This window comes from Protopterus annectens, chromosome 13.part0 (assembly GCF_019279795.1).
Source record: "Protopterus annectens isolate FY-2018-M chromosome 13.part0, PAN1.0, whole genome shotgun sequence".
Classification (NCBI taxonomy): Eukaryota; Metazoa; Chordata; order Ceratodontiformes; family Protopteridae; genus Protopterus; species Protopterus annectens.
The window spans coordinates 1,335,670,598-1,335,691,393 of NC_056747.1; the positions used below are offsets into that span (position 1 = coordinate 1,335,670,598).

The 20,796-nt window shown below is 40.0% G+C and overlaps 1 protein-coding gene across 2 annotated transcripts in view; it reads right to left on the reverse strand.

The window, feature by feature from the left end:
• The window catches only part of ARHGAP23 (Rho GTPase activating protein 23), a 1,842,805-nt gene that overhangs the window by 93,904 nt on the left and 1,728,105 nt on the right, over nt 1–20,796 (reverse strand). For both annotated transcript variants that reach the window (XM_044055365.1, XM_044055363.1), the window contains 4 exons: nt 13,218–13,517; nt 7,239–7,300; nt 3,091–3,185; nt 2,882–3,000 (listed from right to left, as the gene is read on the reverse strand). In XM_044055365.1, the coding sequence (XP_043911300.1) occupies nt 2,882–3,000; nt 3,091–3,185; nt 7,239–7,300; nt 13,218–13,517 (576 nt within the window). The remainder of the gene's footprint in view (nt 1–2,881; nt 3,001–3,090; nt 3,186–7,238; nt 7,301–13,217; nt 13,518–20,796) is intronic.

Sequence of the window (20,796 nt, forward strand, 5' to 3'; positions counted from 1 at the left end):
TTGGTCAAACTTAACATTTCAAGATGGGAGTGAATTACATTTAGCTGTCTCCTGTTTTGTTGAAGTGTGTGTGTGTGTGTGTGTGTGTGTGTGCGTGCATGCGAGTATGTTTGTGCACGTGGGTGTGTGCGCGTGGGTCTAACAGCCAGACTGAGCAACAGTGGGGATTAGGATGTTTTTGTTACTCCACCGCTATGCAGTCTCTCGGTTAGTACAGAGGTGCAACTGGGCTTGCCCTCTGCAAAACTATTTTTTTTCAATATTCTGATGCTCTGCATTTTTGCTAGAATAGGTTTACTGTACTGAGTTCAGGTGAAAAGGTGGTTAGGAGGTTGGCATAATGGTTAAGGAGTTTACCTTACAGACAAAAGATGCAGGGTTTGATTCTCACAAACGGTAACTGGCTAGGCTTCAAGATGACCCACAAGGTAGTTAGCCTAGTACTAATCTATGAACCTATGAAAAGTGTTTTTTTTTTAACATTCATATACACACACACACACACACACACACACACACACACACACACACACACGAGTGTGTGCTTGTAAACCTATACAAACAATAAAAAATAATAATTAAAATGTATTACATCTGATTATCAGGAAAGTCTGACTGGGAAAAAAATTTGGGCAAAGAGGCTTGGGGGAAACATATGCACACATACATATCTATCTCTATGTGTGTCCGTGTGTGTCTGTGTCTGTACGTAACACACACACACACACAGATAGTTTACCTTTCACTTGGTTGACAAATACAAATGTTAACATCCGAAAGGTAATCCATATTACCTCGAAAATGGAAAGCCCCTACATCCCCTATGTGGACAGGCTGTGCTCCCCACACTCCCTGCTAACTATATATACTAACTCTGAGATTGCATATTCCCTGAGGAAAGGGAATATTGCCCTACCCGGGGACTGTCGATCTGTCATACTTGTCGACCATCTGTATATTCAACAAATTAGGTCAATTAAACAGATGTTGACCAAACCAATGGAACCCATACAAGCATATACACACACATGTATACAGAGATATAGAAACACACACACACATGTACATATACATGTATATAAATATAGAATATATATATATATATATATATATATATATATATATATATACATAGATATATATAGGTCTACTTAATTTGCCCTAACTTCCAATTGACTGGCACCCATTTGCCCGAGACCAAATGACTGAAATTTCATTTGACCGACACTTCATTTGCCCAACACTTCATTTGACTGACAAGTATTATTGGCAAGTAAATGGAATATGTCCCCTTCCCCACTGTTGTGTGACCCTGGAGTTAGAATATATAGTTAGGGGGGTGTGAGCGGCACCCCCCCCACAATGGGGACTGTGGGGGGCAAAGCCCCCCACTTAATTTCATATTATATTGTTTGGTTTTGCTTTCATATTGCTTAGTAAAACAAAAGTAAGTATACACACACACATACACACACACACAAAAACATGTATGCACCCACTATACATGTGTACAAACGTGAGAAAATTCCTCACTTACTGATGTATTCAATGGGATACCATGTGTGACTGTGAACAGCTGACAGGTGAATCATATGGCATTTACCTTACTTGTCTTAACACTATCACTCTTGTGAACTGGTGTCATTGGCAGTATTCAGACAGAGTTATCAGCTGTTCAAAAGACAACTGGACTACCACAAAGTAGCTGCACATAACTGTGCTTTCAAACATGCTCTGAATGAAGGAGCAACACCAGAGTCTTCCAGCTAAAATGTTGTGCAACATTAAGTCATAACATGCTATGAATAGAAAGGGTCTGCATACACTGCCCTGTGCAGTGTGTCCCACCAAAGCAGACCACAGCAAAAAGAGCAACTGTAGAGGTTAGCTTCAGAAACCTGCAATGGATGCAAAATGGGAGGCTGGAAGAAACAATCATAATATTTGTCACATGATGACACCATGGTGACAGAATGAGATGGGTTGTGAATACAGATTACTAAGGCAATGCTGAATTGCTACACTCTGTTGCAAACAGAAACCACATTTTCTGCCTTATCTGGGTGGAGTCAGTCATTACTTTTTTGTTATGATAGTCCAAACGAGGGAGGATGAAAACAGAGTAAATACCAGCATTACCCTGTGGTCCCAGAAGTACATTGAGGAAAAAAACATTTAGTCACAAAAGGTGTCCAAAGTATAGTCTAACAGCACAATAAGTAAACTACCTTGCTGAGAGTTGCATAGTATGTATGCATAGCTCTCAACCAGTCAGGAACAAATGTCAACAGAATCAAGGTGAAATCCAGAGAAAATCAGGGACACTTTTAAAATATTAGCACTATTAACTTGAGACATTGATAGAATAACAGAATGTGAATTAATTTACATATTTTGAAATTAAAGAAGTCTACAACTCTTAATTATTGTCACTATTTACTAAGTGTAATTCACCACCTTTCCTCCAAATGTCATCAGTTTTAGGAGGGATTAAGAGGGACAGAGCTAAAATTTGAGTCAAAATCAGGGACAGTTGAGAGGTATGTATGTAGGTGGTATGTTACAATGCTTCTGAAACATGTGCACAGTTTACCTAATATCTAATGAATTTGACTAACGATGATTAAATGGAAAATACCTCTCAAGGAGATTTTTTGGGATTCTGAATTACAGTCTGCACCACACACACAATATTAAACTCAAACACATTTTTTGCTGTTCTGTAGAAAGAACAAATGCACACACAACACACGCACACAACAGAGCCAAGGTACTACTATCAAACAAACACCTGTAGATAATTTATAACCACAGATACAGTCAGTTAATCTTGTCTGAAGCAAATACAGTTTTGAAGACAGAAATGTAGTAAACTAAATACCTTATTGCTGACAGCTGGCTGGCAGTCCTCGAGGCGAACACCGAATGCTCTGTTAGGTGACTTATTCTTCTTCTTCTTGCTAGGGAACAACCAGGGGGCCTTAGGGGGGCTGGTTTCATCTACAAACCAATGCATGCAAACATTAATGAAGGACATGGTTCTGTTATTATATGCATTCAACAGAACTACTGTAGTGCTTCAAACTTTACCTCTTGAAGATGGGCCATGCTTAGGAGATCTTGGGGCATTTACATTTGTCTGGCGGGATCCCTTTGGGGAGGTGTCAGATTTTACTCCAGAAGAACTGCAATAAAACACAGAAATTAAAAACTGCATACTAATGTGCATCTGTTATCAATGTCTCTTCCCCTTCCAATGGCATTTTTTGCAGGTAACTCAAAGGCACTCAGTCAACCCCTGTTGTTTACTGACTTGTTTTCTAACACACAGATACGTGTACGTGTATGACTTACATGGCAGAATCCTACAATGGTGCTACGTAATAGAACTCTACACCTTGAATTTGATCCCTATGCATTTTAAAACAACCTCTGATATAACATGACACATTGTGCACAAAGAACAAGATGCTAAACCTGTTACAACAGGTAAAGGTGTAAAATCACAAGCTTTAAATCGCAACACAATGTTGCACACAGTAACTGCAGTAGGACAGATGTGCACTCACTGCAGTTACTGGTATTTACAGCTTCTTGAAGCAATGGTGACATGGCAAGTGAATATTCTCAGTGTAAAACTCAGGCTAGCAAACACAATCAGAATGGAGAAAGAAAAAATACACATATGACCTGGAGACCACACCAGATTCTTAGCTGCAAAGAGGGGATGAACATAATACTTATTCATAAAATTAGCAGTTTCGGTCTCACTGTTAAGAACCAAACCAGCACTGCAACGGTAGGCAGAAATATTTACTTCTTGGTAAATGTTCCCAATGACTTGTGGCTGTTCACTTTTCTTCATATTTATTATTAGTTTTGTGCCTTACAGCACTAAGTGAAACTTGCAGCAGATTCACATCCTGAAACTTCTCCAATCACAAGCACTCCATTTCCTAAACAAAAAGTTAATACTGCAGAGCTACAAACACTATTCTTCAAGGTTCCTTAGCTAGTATTCTACAAAGAAACTCCTTCCTTTATACAATACTTTCCCATTTAAACCAAAGGTAACCTTGTCTGATTATTTGAAATAGTTACTTCACCTGTCAGTTTTCTAGCCTATAAAAATATCAAAAGAATGCCTGTTACACAATCTGGATGCGCAGTCAAGCTCAGATACTACACTGGTTGACCTCATCCTTTCAGAAAGAAAGTTAAACTATTTGTTTCCTTCAAAGAAAGAATGGGTCACCAAGCAAACCCTGTGGAAGTACCTGATCCACAATACTGCCTTTTGTTGACCCTCCCCCCCAAAGAAGGGGTCAGTTGTGATATACTCTCCTTAACAGTACGTCATTGATGACAGGTCACACTGCCTTCCTTCCAAATCCCTTACATTGCTGGGGACCAGTACCTACCTAGCCTCCTGTCTTGTATACAGACCATAATTTTACCACTCAGCTCTCTAATGTTTTCACTGTCTTGACTTGTTAAGTTGCATTCAGTTATATTATTTTTTTCTTCTACCACAAGCAGACTTGTCCTTGCAGAGGTTTTTGACCTCAAGGAACTAGAAAAGGTGCATAGCAATGCTGCTTTCATAGGAGCGCGTGCCACCTGCATCAGGCCCAAACATGGTACGAGAACAGCATTAGCTTTTGCAAGAATGAAGAAACCTTTGGAAAAGTGACTGGAACAGCAGCTCAGCTGACACTTAAACCCAACGTATTGATTTACTGCTACAGTGTCCACCCCACAAAAACTACACCTTCTCTTCATTATCATAGCCAATCTCTAAGTGACTTCACTCAGCTGACCAGTATAGCTAAAAAAGATGTCAGTCATCACATGAAAACTACCATAGTCAGAGCACTGGTCAACATTCCAAGTAGACAGTATTATGTATGTCAGCTATTGTGGGGACTAGAGTTGTCTACATTGCAACCAATGCAAGATCTGTACATCACATCTCAAGCTGCAGGGCAAAAAAAGCTCCTAACATGAGAAAGAGAGCATTATTGTTAGGCAATTTAGTTCTTCAAACTGCTGGCAACAGCTGCCTAGATATTAAGCTAGCATGACTGTTTCAAGCATTTTTTCCTACGTATTTTACAACTGTACAATGTTAGCTCTCTCTAAATGCCTATCCAAAAGGGTGCAGTTATAATGGGCATCCCTTAATAAGAGCACACAAAGCTGTAATCATATGGGGAAGCAGAAGAAAGGTCTGTACGGTTTAGTTTCTCTATGAACTATACTCCCTGTTGCTCAACAGCCCACAGTACCAGAAGTACTTCTAGCACAGCCCAGGTCACCCTGTACAGTATATGCAAACATTCTATAAAAAGGCCGGTGGTGAGTCTATGAATGATATTTTTGCACATCACTGTACTGCAAAACAAATTTGTTAAAAGCACTTTCAGAAAACAAGAAAAAAAGCCTTTTTTCTGGAAGGAAGGCAAGACCCTCTCCTGCACCTCCATGAGAAGGGAGACCCCCAAAAGTTATCTAAACCAGATCCGTGGCTGCACAACAAGACAGAAAAGGGCCAAACTCTGGGTTTGCTGAAAGCCACTTTTCCGAGAATTTGTTTTGAAGTATTGGGACCTGCAGAAAGGATTCGCAAGCAGACGCCATGTTCTACTGTAAATCTGATGTTCATTTTTTTAATTTCTGTTCTGCCGAGGTGAGAACATAGTATGTAGTCACAATGCCAGTGACAAGTGATATGGAAGTGGAAAAACTGAGAGACATCTCACTTTTAAACTGGCTGCTGAAGCCCAAAGGACACCAAGGGAAAATGAATGGAGACAAAGTGGAATGGATAAGCATATGTTAACTATACTATTAAGAATCAGGAATAGAATGCCAAATCAGGTCAAGATTAAAAGAATACGACTGAGGAACAGCTTTGATGGTCACACCTTCTGAGTGGGAACATAAGGTAAGGGAGTTCCAATAGCACAGCTCTCTACAAAGTAATACAAACAATTAAAAAATTGTAAAAATGCAACCTGTCCTTAAGCCTTACTTTATTCTGTACTTCTTCATAAATCCAGAAACCTCATCTTTACAATTCCTGCTTGATAAGCAGAAACTAAACATGCATGCGACAGACCGCCTTTGTTTTGGCCATCATTCAAAACATGCTGCACTGAGACAAATAAACTGAAAGGCCTGCTTTCCAACATTCATTAAGAAGGAGTAAAGCCTCATACCGTGTAGTGGGCCATGTTTTATCCACCCCTCACCCCTCAAACAATGACAACTACTGATAAACCTCACGGTACATTATAATATGCATGATGACTAACCCATTCTTCAGTCTACTACAACAACCAGGCTTTGACAAGTTTATTATTAAGCAATGAAACTTCTACCTTCTGATTCATCAAGGTGCCCATGTATGGCAGTTGTCCCTTTCATTCATCATCTTTATTATCAGCTGTTACAAGCGACTTTAAACCTTTCCATAGATCTACAATATCTCATCTCCTTTCATAGTGGATTCTAGCACTTACAGACTTAGTGTCTGATCCTGTGATCCTATGCCTTTATGGCCTGTGAATGTAGGTAGAAGGCTGTGAGGGGGTGTAAATAAAATTTACAGCTTCTGGGATGACTGCTGCTGTACCCGGTACTCCTTCTTGCACATTCAAATGGGAGGAGTGTGAAGGGGAGATTACAATGTATCGTAGCCTGATACCCACCCTCTCAGTGAAGTAACATTTCCTCTAGTTTCTGCCCTTGTCCCTGCCTCTATAACTATACCTGTCTATCTTTCTCAAACTTGTCCTATCTCGCCTCCCATTCTCTTCAGTCCTCTATAATGCCTTTCATTGTACTTCCTAATTTACCATCTACCAACCACCATCCTTCACACACTCCCCACTCTCTATCCTGATACAGATTAAAAAACTGAAAGCAGCATTTAAGATAAAGCCTGACTAGATGTCATCAGTGACACCACAACTTATTTTAGCCAAATATCGTTCTGCGCAGCATCACTGATCCAAGCTGAACAATGCAAAAGCAGACCTTTTAATACAGGACAGGACCTAAACGTTGTGACTGAAGCTGTAGCATGACACACTTAATATGACTAAACCGCTCCTTGTAAATTACGGCTAGTACTTATCAGCACTCAAACAGGGCTGAGTGGTTTCCATGGATATTGGACTTTCTACTCTTGCTATGCATGTACAAGTTTCATCAGGTGTGTGTTCTAGGATTACCTGAGCTTGCGATACTCATATAACTTCTTGTTGATGAGTGCTTGACCTGGAAATCCTGTATCCTATAAATAGAGAAGGGGAAGCAAAAGCAGCAGATATTAGACAATGCACCAAACAAACAATAAGTTCAGATCAGTACAGTTTTCAGCCATTGATATACACACAAAATTGTTCACCATAGTGACAGTGACTGAATGTGAACCAACACTGTGACATCCTACCACTCTTTTTATTTATTAACTAGAGTAAAGCAGGGCTCCACATATGGGCCTTTTTCAAACTCATCCCAAGGTCACTGTTTGCATAAGTGACTTGCTTAGAGTTGTGCAGTAGTCTTGCGGAGACTGAGGGGAATTAAACCCTGGACTACAGAAAGCTGTTTGACAACTGCTCATTGACTTAATCCATTGCACTAACTGGCAGAAAAAAAAGCAAACACACTGCTTTCAATAACATCAGTTGCCTGATTATGTAATGACAATATATCAGACAACATTGTCGCAGTATGTTGGTGAAACTTACCAGGACATATAGTTAAGTGATCAAATTTATCACACGGTCAAATATGGCGACTGAAATATTTGCAAGACTCAAGCTGCCATTTGTGAACAAGGAGAAACAATGTTTTGCATTTTATAGAAATCACCAGTTTCAAACAACGAAATGCATGTGCAAGAAGGTGTCTTAAAACATGACAAACAAAAGCTGTGTTGCAGCTTTTACTTAAAAGGTAGCAAATTAGATTTACTGTGTTGCGTGTTTGATTTTAATACAGAAATGCCAACAGTCATGATTTCCATTTTGGTCTTTTACTCCATTACACTTAATTTAACAATGCTGCCATAAAAGTGACACGTGGTATGTATGAAGTGTCCACACAACAGTCACTTGTTGCAGCAAGAAATCAGTGGGACGGACAAATGCGATTCTTCGCCATTGTGCAGCAACTTGCAAGTTGTTACAATACTGATTGCACTGGAAGAAGGGAAGACATTTTGAGGAAGTGTTTTTACTATGTTATAAAGTGCATTTTCTGATTTTCTGACAGCTTTAATTGATATCCTGAAGTGATTATTTGTTCTTTTTTAGTTAAGGGGAGTCATAACCTGCAAAACTGTAAGGAACTGAGGCATTATAGGAAAATATTAATGGAATAATCTATAAAAAAAAAAAAACCCTTGAAGCTCTGACACAAAGGCAGATCACAAAATGCTGACAGCATACAGATCTTCTGATTGGTTTTATTTGCCTATGAAACTAATTAGGATCAAGCAATTCTTTTTCAACCCAATAACACAGATCTGTCTTACCGACTAATTGAAAAGATACAGTATATAAGTAGACAAGGGAATCAAACCCGGGGCTAAAACATTATCTCTGTGCTGTCAAATGAAGGTGACTGATCACCAAGACAGAAAGGTAAAGAAGGCTAGTAGGATGCTGGGACTTGCATTTAACAATAACAGTAAACAAACCTGCAAAACTGAAGCCATTACAATTTAAAGAGAGATTAATAGATTCATGGACTGTGGTAGCCTACATTCTGCCCCATTACAAAACAACATGGAACACAAACTTTAGAATATTAATATGAAAACACTGACCTCCAATCCAGTTGTCTAGTAACACCTTATATGCTCCCAGACACTCAAAGTGTTTGATAACTCCTGAAAGTCTATTCTATAATATCTGAATAAGAACTGATACATGATCACAGGGGGTTGCTATGTTAATGGTCCAAAAGCCTTTTTAAACCTAGCCATTCATATGCACCAATTTTACCAGTCATCAATGCCCATGGGCTAGAAGGGCTTTGGCATATACCTGTGAATTAGGGCATCTACAAATTGCCTCCTGTCCATAACCGACACAGGTGACAAGCTGGGGTGAAGTTGCGATTTCCCATACATTGGTTCAAATTGTGAACAGGCTTAGGGAACAGCTCTGTTTCACATGAATTTGAAGTCTGTTCCAGAGAAGAGGTAATGTCTCACACACACAGCTGTCCTCCAACATGTTTTGTTTATGTCACAGAGTAGGTTTAACATACTTAGATCAGATAATTCTAGTAGTGAAGTTCTTCCTCACTAAACTTTCAAATTTAGGAATAATGAAGTTCAAAGCCATACCAAGAATTTACATTTAATTCAGACCTAGAAGCAATCTTAGTATTCAATGCTTAAAGCTTTATAAGCCAGGCAGTGATTACCACAAAGTACCAAAATGCTATGCAATGCAATGAACCTCTGATGATGATCTAGGGGTTTACAAGTTGGAATAAATTTGCTGAATCTTCTCTGTACCTGTTACAATAATGCAGTTCAGTTTTGGGGTACCCCACTCTGCTACAGGATGAATTAGAGTAACAATAAGGTAGAAAAGACCACAGGCTATCTGTATGAGACTGGCCTTATTAAAAGACCACAGGCTATCTGTATGAGACTGGCCTTATTAAAAGACCACAGGCTGTCTGTATGAGACTGGCCTTATTAAAAGACCACAGGCTGTCTGTATGAGACTGGCCTTATTAAAAGACCACAGGCTATCTGTATGAGACTGGCCTTATTAAAAGACCACAGGCTATCTGTATGAGACTGGCCTTATTAAAAGACCACAGGCTGTCTGTATGAGACTGGCCTTATTAAAAGACCACAGGCTGTCTGTATGAGACTGGCCTTATTAAAGACCACAGGCTATCTGTATGAGACTGGCCTCATTAAAGACCACAGGCTATCTGTATGAGACTGGCCTCATTAAAAGACCACAGGCTATCTGTATGAGACTGGCCTTATTAAAAGACCACAGGCTATCTGTATGAGACTGGCCTTATTAAAAGACCACAGGCTATCTGTATGAGACTGGCCTTATTAAAGACCACAGGCTGTCTGTATGAGACTGGCCTTATTAAAAGACCACAGGCTATCTGTATGAGACTGGCCTTATTAAAAGACCACAGGCTATCTGTATGAGACTGGCCTTATTAAAAGACCACAGGCTGTCTGTATGAGACTGGCCTCATTAAAAGACCACAGGCTGTCTGTATGAGACTGGCCTCATTAAAAGACCACAGGCTGTCTGTATGAGACTGGCCTTATTAAAAGACCACAGGCTATCTGTATGAGACTGGCCTTATTAAAAGACCACAGGCTATCTGTATGAGACTGGCCTTATTAAAAGACCACAGGCTGTCTGTATGAGACTGGCCTTATTAAAAGACCACAGGCTATCTGTATGAGACTGGCCTTATTAAAAGACCACAGGCTATCTGTATGAGACTGGCCTTATTAAAAGACCACAGGCTATCTGTATGAGACTGGCCTCATTAAAAGACCACAGGCTGTCTGTAGGAGACTGGCCTCATTAAAAGGCCACAGGCTGTCTGTATGAGACTGGCCTTATTAAAAGACCACAGGCTATCTGTATGAGACTGGCCTTATTAAAAGACCACAGGCTGTCTGTATGAGACTGGCCTTATTAAAAGACCACAGGCTGTCTGTATGAGACTGGCCTTATTAAAAGACCACAGGCTGTCTGTATGAGACTGGCCTTATTAAAAGACCACAGGCTATCTGTATGAGACTGGCCTTATTAAAAGACCACAGGCTATCTGTATGAGACTGGTCTTATTAAAAGACCACAGGCTGTCTGTATGAGACTGGCCTTATTAAAAGACCACAGGCTATCTGTATGAGACTGGCCTTATTAAAAGACCACAGGCTATCTGTATGAGACTGGCCTCATTAAAAGACCACAGGCTATCTGTATGAGACTGGCCTTATTAAAAGACCACAGGCTATCTGTATGAGACTGGCCTTATTAAAAGACCACAGGCTATCTGTATGAGACTGGCCTTATTAAAAGACCACAGGCTATCTGTATGAGACTGGCCTTATTAAAAGACCACAGGCTGTCTGTATGAGACTGGCCTTATTAAAAGACCACAGGCTATCTGTATGAGACTGGCCTTATTAAAAGACCACAGGCTATCTGTATGAGACTGGCCTCATTAAAAGACCACAGGCTGTCTGTATGAGACTGGCCTCATTAAAAGACCACAGGCTGTCTGTATGAGACTGGCCTCATTAAAAGACCACAGACTGTCTGTATGAGACTGGCCTCATTAAAAGACCACAGGCTGTCTGTATGAGACTGGCCTTATTAAAAGACCACAGGCTATCTGTATGAGACTGGCCTTATTAAAAGACCACAGGCTGTCTGTAGGAGACTGGCCTTATTAAAAGACCACAGGCTGTCTGTATGAGACTGGCCTTATTAAAAGACCACAGGCTGTCTGTATGAGACTGGCCTTATTAAAAGACCACAGGCTGTCTGTATGAGACTGGCCTTATTAAAAGACCACAGGCTGTCTGTATGAGACTGGCCTTATTAAAAGACCACAGGCTGTCTGTATGAGACTGGCCTTATTAAAAGACCACAGGCTGTCTGTATGAGACTGGCCTTATTAAAAGACCACAGGCTATCTGTATGAGACTGGCCTTATTAAAAGACCACAGGCTATCTGTATGAGACTGGCCTTATTAAAAGACCACAGGCTATCTGTAGGAGACTGGCCTTATTAAAAGACCACAGGCTATCTGTATGAGACTGGCCTTATTAAAAGACCACAGGCTATCTGTATGAGACTGGCCTTATTAGCAGCCCTAGGTGTTTAAGTCCTGTGCTCCTAGCTCTCATCACATTTTCTGCAAAGTGCAGCGTGCTATTAATCAATATATCCAAGTCCTTAGTGATTTTTATTTCTTCCAGAATGGTGTTTTTCAGAAATATTTCTGAGCCAATCACCAAACTGCCTAATCTCATCACTTAAAAAAAAAAAAAAGAAAAAGTAAACACTAAATTTTAGACTAGACATAGGTAGGATCTTGTACTCCATCTGTTTAGTTACTACAAATACTGGTAATCAACATCAGAATGTCTTTTTTTTAACATCAGAATGGCTTGATATGACAGGAACGATTTTAATGTCATTAGTTGGAACAGAAGGTACAAACGAAGTCAAAACGGATTGGTCCTAAAACTAAACCCTGTAATGGAAAAAGAAGGGGCAGGAGCACAGCTTTAACCCCGGGGGGGGGGGGGGACGACGACGACACTGATGAGCCAACATACTTCTGTTGGTCAATTCATACATCTGAAGGACTCTACGTCAAGAAGAATATTTTTTCAGAAAAAAAAAAAAAAAACTCATTAAGATCTATAGCCAACACAAAAACAAAAGTAAGTCCAAGATGCCAGAGTAAGGAGTACCTCTCGCTTCCCCAAGACCCCATCTAGAGTATTCAGACTATTTCACAAAGCAAAGGTAGCAGCAGCTGCTGAGACATATAAGTAATTAGGATGGAACAGGCTCATCTCACAGGCATTTGTAAAGAAAACAATGAATCACAAGGTCCCACACACATCATATGTGACACGCAACCTACAGGACAAGTCTTCAGGAAAAAAAAACATTGTGATACAGAAAGAAATACTAAACTTTTCTTCCCGAGGAAGGGAAGTGCATCTTAAGAGCAGTGCATTCTGAGGTTCAGAGAGACAGCTGCACAAAGGGTTTTTGACAAAGAAATGGGCACTCTGCATATGAACTACAATTTGCATTATTATATTAAGTATCAGATCAAGGAGAGAACAGGAAAGCCAAAAGGCCCTTAATCTGCAAATCATGTAGTGTTTGTCTACTGCCTGCATTTCCATAATGCAGACACGTCTGCTCTATTATTTTATTTGCAGCGTACAAAGTTCAAAACTTAATTCTGTTACACAGGGCAATACTGTTCATCTCTGCCAAAGGCAGTCCTACTTCAGAGCAGACACCATTTTAGCATCTGCTTATGATACCACAAACCATATTCATCACATGGCAATACTAAGGGTACTTATATAATGATCTTGTAAAGGGCTGCAGGGGAGAAATAAGTAATCATACACTGAACTAAACTATACATTTGTCACACATACCTCATTGTCTGACTTGCTGTTTTCACGGATGAGTTTTACCCATTCCAGCATGTCATCACTGTCTTCTGCTTGGAAGAGGTACTCACAAAAGTCTGCAGTGGTTAGCCGGAATACATGCTTTTTCTTTGTCTCCCTGTATGAGATGTCCACCAGGCAGGCCCTGACACTTATTGGCTGCTCCTCCTCAGCCTGGTTTGAAGGTTGGGTAACTGCTTCTCTTCTGTCCTTGTGCAGGTAGAGACAGTGTGAGCGCAGAACTGCAAATACCCTCCGCCACTGTCGAAGACCACCTCCAACCTTCTACAAAAGAAAGGGACAAAATGCATAAAAGAATAATCCAATATGACTCATGAAGGCTCTAGTCTTTATGAGCAAAACAACAAGAAAAGTGTAACAGTCCTTCTCAGCTCCCATTAGTGCAGAATAGTTAAAAAAAAAAATCAGTAACTCAGAATCTAAATACATTACACAATCCAAGCAGGCTCATTTCTATACATATTACTAGCCAATTTATTTTGCTAGATGCTGGTGTGGCAGTGGGACAAGGAACACCATCTCCCCTCTTCATTCATATCAATGAAAAGTGCTTTCCTACTGACACAGTGTATTTTGCATAATGTGACAAATGATTTAGCCAGTCCAAAAACTTCAATGCAAAACCTTTCCTATCCTTGCCGAATCAGTAACTGCATTTAGTTTAACAACTTGAAGCATTCATCTATAGCAAGCAAACAGTTATAATTTTGTATTTTTAGTACATATAATATGTCTGCCTGTATTATGTCTACCCAGAAGTTTGTTTTCATTTTTTTTTTTATATTTTCTTCTTCACCTCACCTGCTGATCATCATTGCTTCAGGCCATCATCCAAAAAACAGAGAGTTTTTCTTTAATTTTTCTTATTCTCTCTCTCAATTTTCAGTTTCTAGCCCTCTCACTTCAACCAACATAGTTGACAGCTACAGTGATGAATTTCTTTTATTGCACACAAGCATGCTTTCACACAGTTCATTCTGTTCATATGTTCAAAGGTAAATACTAAGCAATCAAGTATGCAGACTATACATGCCTAGCCAATAGCCAGACTGTGACCAGACATGAGAATCAAACTTTGTATCTTGTGACTGCAAGATAAACACCTTAAGCATTATGCCACTGCACATCACCTGTGTTTAGATGTGGGGTATTGATTAACGATCAGCTGCACTCAGTTGATACCATACTAAATTTGCTGCACTTCCTGACCACTGCCGGAAGCCATTAGTATAGTACAAGCAGCAGTTTCCTTTCTAGATTTGCAAGCTGCTGTCAACCATACCGTTCCACACTCCGCAGCCAGCTTCCTCAAGCACCTTCATCTTTATGCATTACAAAGCCAGCACTAAAACTCTTTTTGTTTTTAACCTTTTTATTGATAGATCTACATTTGCAAATAAATGTATACAAATACAACATGAAAAAAGATCTAACAGAAAAAAAAGTGTTTTAGTTCTGAAACCATCAGATTGAATGTCACGAATCAGCAAAGTAGAAGATATGGATTACTGGTTTTCCAACAGCTAATGATCTAACTGATTGCATATGTAAAGTACCTACCTACAGATGTGTAAGAAGAACCACCACTGCTGCATTACTCAAACATATAATCTGGAGATTTTGTTGGAGACAGGTAGCCATTTTCAGCCAGATCCGTTCAGCTGTTAGAACCCACCTAGCAAGGTAAGGCACACTTGACATGAGGTTGACAGAAGGCAGCTGGCAACTAAACAGAACAAGCCATGCACTTCTATTCGGCTCATTCTGGTACTCAGGACAGGCAGGTAGTCCCAACAAATAATCCTGTGGCATGTTAAAGGAGTTATGGAAAGGACAATGAAGCTATGATATATGCATCTTAGTGTAAACTACTCGTATATAATTATTAGATCAAAATTATGAACCACACACACTGAGTTCCAAAACCTTGCAAGTCCACTTGTGTGTGTGTGGGGGGGGGTCCTGGCTGGCCAATACTCTAATGTGACTGAAGGCATGCAGAGTGGCCTTTGACTGGTGGACATAGGTGTGATGACCCAAGCTGGTGACTGTAGCTCTCAGGGGGCATATATGTGGAAGCATGCACATGTCATGGGAGGGCAATGGATACCCTGCTATGATGCAGTGCCTAAGTCAGCCATCTGAGGAGGTGGGTGGATAAGGCACAACAGAAATGACCCCATAGATGAGGCATGGGCTCTGTGCAGTGCCTGTCTGAGACAAGCATGAATAGTCTTCTTAGGGTCCCACTCTGGGAGGTAAGCTATATTATCATAGGCTAAAGATGAGGGTTCCCTTTTCTGGCAGCCAAGAGCAGGATAGGATGTGGGCAGAAGCACATAATATTCTTATGCCTGCCTGAATGATAGTTTGTACTGATGACTCCTGCCTTTGCTGGGATACCCAGTATAAGGCAAAATGAGCTTAAGTCCAACTGAGGTAGGCTTGATGGTAAGGAGGCATGTGAACAAAAGGACATGGAAAAAATCTTACTACCCCAGTTAATGAATACAAACAAAGTAACTATATAAGCCTTGGCTGAGTAAATAACTATAGTTCCTAGCAAAACTCCAAGCACCAAAGGCCTTTACAGGAAAGGGACTCGTAAGGAAGCATGCTGCACTAATGGACGAGATGGATGAAATTCAAAACAACTTCTTGACGCTGTTAAGAAATGTTGCCTTTTAAGTATTACTGTGGATCAATATTACAGAGACCAAGGAAAGACGAGAAACAAGATGATCATCAGTCATCATAGCCATCATCTTCCTATCAAGTCTTCGTCTGAAGCATTTTCTAGAACTATCATCAGCCACAGACAGATTTTGCAAATGTAATACTGCACCACCTTTGGAAACATTAGAAGCTTTAAACTCCCCCAATACATTTTATAAAGTTAATTCATAAAAATGAAAGTAGATTTGCATTTATTAATCATAATTTTGCGAAACCATTTATTACCTTGTTTTATTCCACCCAAGACCTTATGAGTCTGTAACTTGCATTCACTTCCTTTATCAGTTTGATCCCACAGACTCCAGAGAAAGGTAGATCCTTATGTAAACCTCCCTGTGTGAAAATATTTTCACATTTCCCCTGACCTGCTACTAGCTTCAGACTGGACTCCTGTTCTCATTCACCTATTTTTTAGTTTTCTTGAAGAATAAAGCCACTGGATTCCCAAGAGGTAATTAAAATCTTCCTTTTCCGAAAAATGCACTTAGCATCTCCAACACTTTCAGTCTTACAACAGACAAGCAAGCACACACAAAGCCAGCCATGAGACAGCAAACCTTTTCTCAAATGGCCCGAACTGGCAGACATCCAGATTATCTGAGAGACTGTAACTGCATGTTTATTCCTCAAGAAACAACACAAAGGCCTTTCATTGCAGTGTATTTACGCAGCACAAGTTAACTTTATTTTAGTGTAGTCTTAATATCAAGGTACACATATTCCAGAGGCAAGAGTTATTTAATAAAACAATAACAAACATGCAAATACATTAACGGCAAGACAGGACAGGATATTAAAAGGATTCAATTACACTTGTTCTATTCCTAAGCAGCAAATATTGAAAATGTAATTTTTTTCTTGCAAATCAACACTGGAATCTGTACATTAGTAGTTGTAAAACAACACCATGTTCATGCTGACAAAAACATGTTTGACAGCTACATGCTACAATTACAAAATACTCAGAGATAACAGCAATAAATCACAATATCATCAATTTAAGCTTATAAATGACAAAAAAAAAAAAAAAAAAATTCTGTGACAGCAAAGCTGTCGGTAGAATTTTCTGAATATTTCAAGACCTGATCAGTATTTAAACTGCAACCCTGTTACTTTTCACATCCCTACATTTTTTTTAAGACTTAAGAATGTGAATTGTCTCAGACTTCTCCAAATCGGATGAATGTGGTTCTGTTCTGAAATGCCATATTGGGACTTCCTGTTAAAGGTTGCTTTATTTGATATGTTTCCAAATTACATTTGAAGTGCAGGTGGTGTTACTTACTTTGCAGGAATCCAAAGAAAGTCGTCTCAAGCACAACGTATTCCACCAGCATAAAACGTAAGCTACACATACATCCTGTATCACCAGGATACAGCTCACTCTGTATATTCCATGTGAAACAGAAAACGTCCTGCAGAAGATGCGATGGCTCAGCAGTTATGGGCAAGAACTTTTACATCAGCAGTACCCTGAGCCTCCTACAAATGCATTATTAATAAATACCATCCGTGGAATCAAAAATCAATCACTGACTCCACCCAGCAAAGAGTTCCAGGAAAGTACAGCTCTGTGAGGCAAACTGTTTCAGAGCAAGAATGCCATGATTTCTTAGGGTTTAGACACACAGAGTCCTCAGAAAAGGAGATATTCATGTGCTACAATGATACTGCTGTAAGACAACCCAGGTCCATTAAGGTATTGTACAGTGAAACACAACACCAACTGTGGTAGGGAAAAAAGGAGGAGACATGAGAGTATAGCAGAAGGGATTGCTGAGATGGCCATGTAACAGGATGCAAAAGCATAGAAGCAACGAGAGGGCACAACAAGGACATCTTATTCAAAGTCAGATGGAACACAGTCCGTCTGGCCATGCTAAGCAGATGCGGCTGCATCTCTCCACGTTGTAGAAGCAATCTCTCTGGTTAGCCGCAGAATGAGAGAGACATAAAACAGTATTGTGCACAATAATACATTCTTTGTAGTACCAAAAGTTCAGGGACTGGCTACACAAGTAGTGACTGATGCTGTTTATCCAGAGTGAAAGGTGCCATAAAAGGCAGCTGTCCTGTACATTTCACCTCTAATTAAATATGTGAGAACTTACTACACCAATTGTCTTGGAACATTTCATCATTACATTATGAGGTCTCCTACATGGCTACTCTTAACAAATAAAAAATAAAAAACTCAGTTCCCCCCTTCTAACATGGGCATGTACCATTTCACCCACATACAGAATGACTGCAACTGGGTTATACTGGTCCCCACTTTTAGCATACTTTTCCCCTTTGTGGCTTCCAGCCGTCAGCCACATTCTATAGAGCCACAGCCTATTTGTTCCCCTTGTACAAGGGCTACTCAGGGATTGCTGCGCCACGTGCTAAGTGAAGGGGACTTAATCCAGGTAGCCACAAAGGATGTCTGGTCTCACTTTGCTAAATTTTAACTGCAGCTAAAGGTGTCTGTCCCAATGAACTAAGGGACAGACTGGGGATGCCCACGTTTAACAGACAGATCCCACCTCTTCCCAGGATGGAGAATGACATGGGAATAATTCCTGGTGCAGCTGTACCCTTGGAGCAAGTTATAATTTATTTTTCAGTGTGATCCTAACCGGATTTCTGTAAGTTGAGCATACAATACTAGCCCATAAACCAGGCACTATCTTGCATATATGCTGATCTCTAGTTATGACGATAAGCAATGCTTTGTGCATACAAGTGCGTGCCAGTGCCCTATGTGCTGTTACATTGTTCTCTCATCTTTGCTAAGGGTCAGTGGAGAAGCCTAAGATGGCCAAACTGGTAGTGGTGATGGTCCCTCAGCCCCCACCTCCTCAGTGACTCCTCTAGTACTTGTCACACTCAACAATCATGCATCAGCCGAGTTGTCATGTTTTATTCATCTATACCATGGAGCTGGTGGTCCACAGTTTTTTATCATTTCAAACCGGTTCCATTTATAATAAAGCACACTACTTACAAGCATATAAAGCTATGAACACTGATTACTGACAGAAATTCCTACTGCAGTTTTAGGGACTGACTGTAATGAATGGGCACAACCCGAGATGGCAGCCAGACAAAAAAGTCACTCACAGCAGATCATACTTCACTCACTGCACTGGGGTGGAGATCTTTGGTAAAGTCCCAAATTTCAAGACAAAAATGAACCACAAAAGGGGAAGAAAATGATCATTTAGTGCAAGATGCTCAGAAGTTGTACCATTCCAAAGTATGCTCACTTCCTGGAAAGGAGTTATAGACTACAGTATTTGTTGCTGGTGCACAGATGGCCAATGGCCATGCCATGGTACAGATGACTGCAGTGGACACTTTTCTAAAGTAAGCATTGTAAGCAGACAAATCTTGCTATACTGACATTTTATTCCTGTGGTCAAAGATCTAATGAAATACCTTCATTTTGTCGAGAATAGTATGTGTGATTGGGCATTTGCACGACTTTACAGAGGGAATTACGGAACACTTCCGAAGACAAATGTTGAAAATGGCTTGGCGGAAAACCATTTCTGACATTTGTCCATGTGGTTGAATGGCACAGTGCATTTGCATTATAGCAATTTGAACCTATGTGAGTCGACGTTGCGGGTTTTTGCTGTTGTCCTTTTGATGTAATGCACATCGACAATGGACACATGACCTAATGAAGGCAAACCCTACTGAATCCACATAAACAACATCTGTCTAGTCACTGCAAGACCCTCCTTGTTAAGAGCAAATGAACCAAACATCTGGTCGATCAGTCAAAGCTAATAGACTCTAAGAATGTAAAACCAAAAGACGTTAACTTCCCTGATGTTAAGGATGTCCTCTCTGTGGGAAATTCCACTTTCATGAATGCAAAGAGCGCAGTTCAGTATGAGCAAAATGAATAGTGTAAGTGGGGATGCATTCATCAGTTTCTTTGAGCAGTGATTTACTAAGCATACGTTTCAAATGACACTGTGTGTGCATGTGTGTGTATACATTGTAATTTGTGACTGCTCATGTTTGTTTACATTTGTTTACTGGTATTGAACAAATCCACACTGGACCCATATCAGACACAGTCAAAACATGGAAACATAACAGCCATCAAGTTCAGAAAATATACGATCAGCTGCAGAATAAAAATACAAGAATTAAGTGGTCTGAAAATAATAAAAACACAGGGAACAGACTAGCATGAGCAGAACAGTAGGGAAATACTTACAGTGGGATTAAGGCTCACAAGAGTAATACTTTGGAGATTAACATTTGTAATTTATGGCTAAACATCTCACGATTCTGTGACTGCTTTTCTAACACTATTTCTACGTTCCTATCAGTGAAGTGATGCACTGCACTGTTTATTTTGTACTACTGAGATGAAAACCTGCAAGGTTAGAAGAAACGAGATTAGTTCTTCTTGAAAGTGTTCATAGGTAAAAGTAGGTGAGGGTTAATATAGTTAGAAAGAAGAGTTAGATTACCTTATGCTATACGTGAAAGAGTGAAGAAGATGCAAGCAACTTTTCCCAAAGGTTAGCAAGTGTTCTCTGAATTTGTTCTAAGTACTCGTCTTACAAATCTCTGCAGAGAGACAACCTTAGAATCATGGAGCAAAGGCAGAGAAAATAGATACTTGTGCGTTTACAAATTTTCTAACTATTGAGCCAGTCACCCTGGGAGTGAAGTTGATAAGGGGTATTCTTGATGGCCAGCATGTGTGTTTTGTGTGTGTGTATGGGGGGTCATTATAAAGGGTTTTATTTACTAGGCAAAGAGTTTGATCTATCTGCTGTCTTACAGCAATCCAATC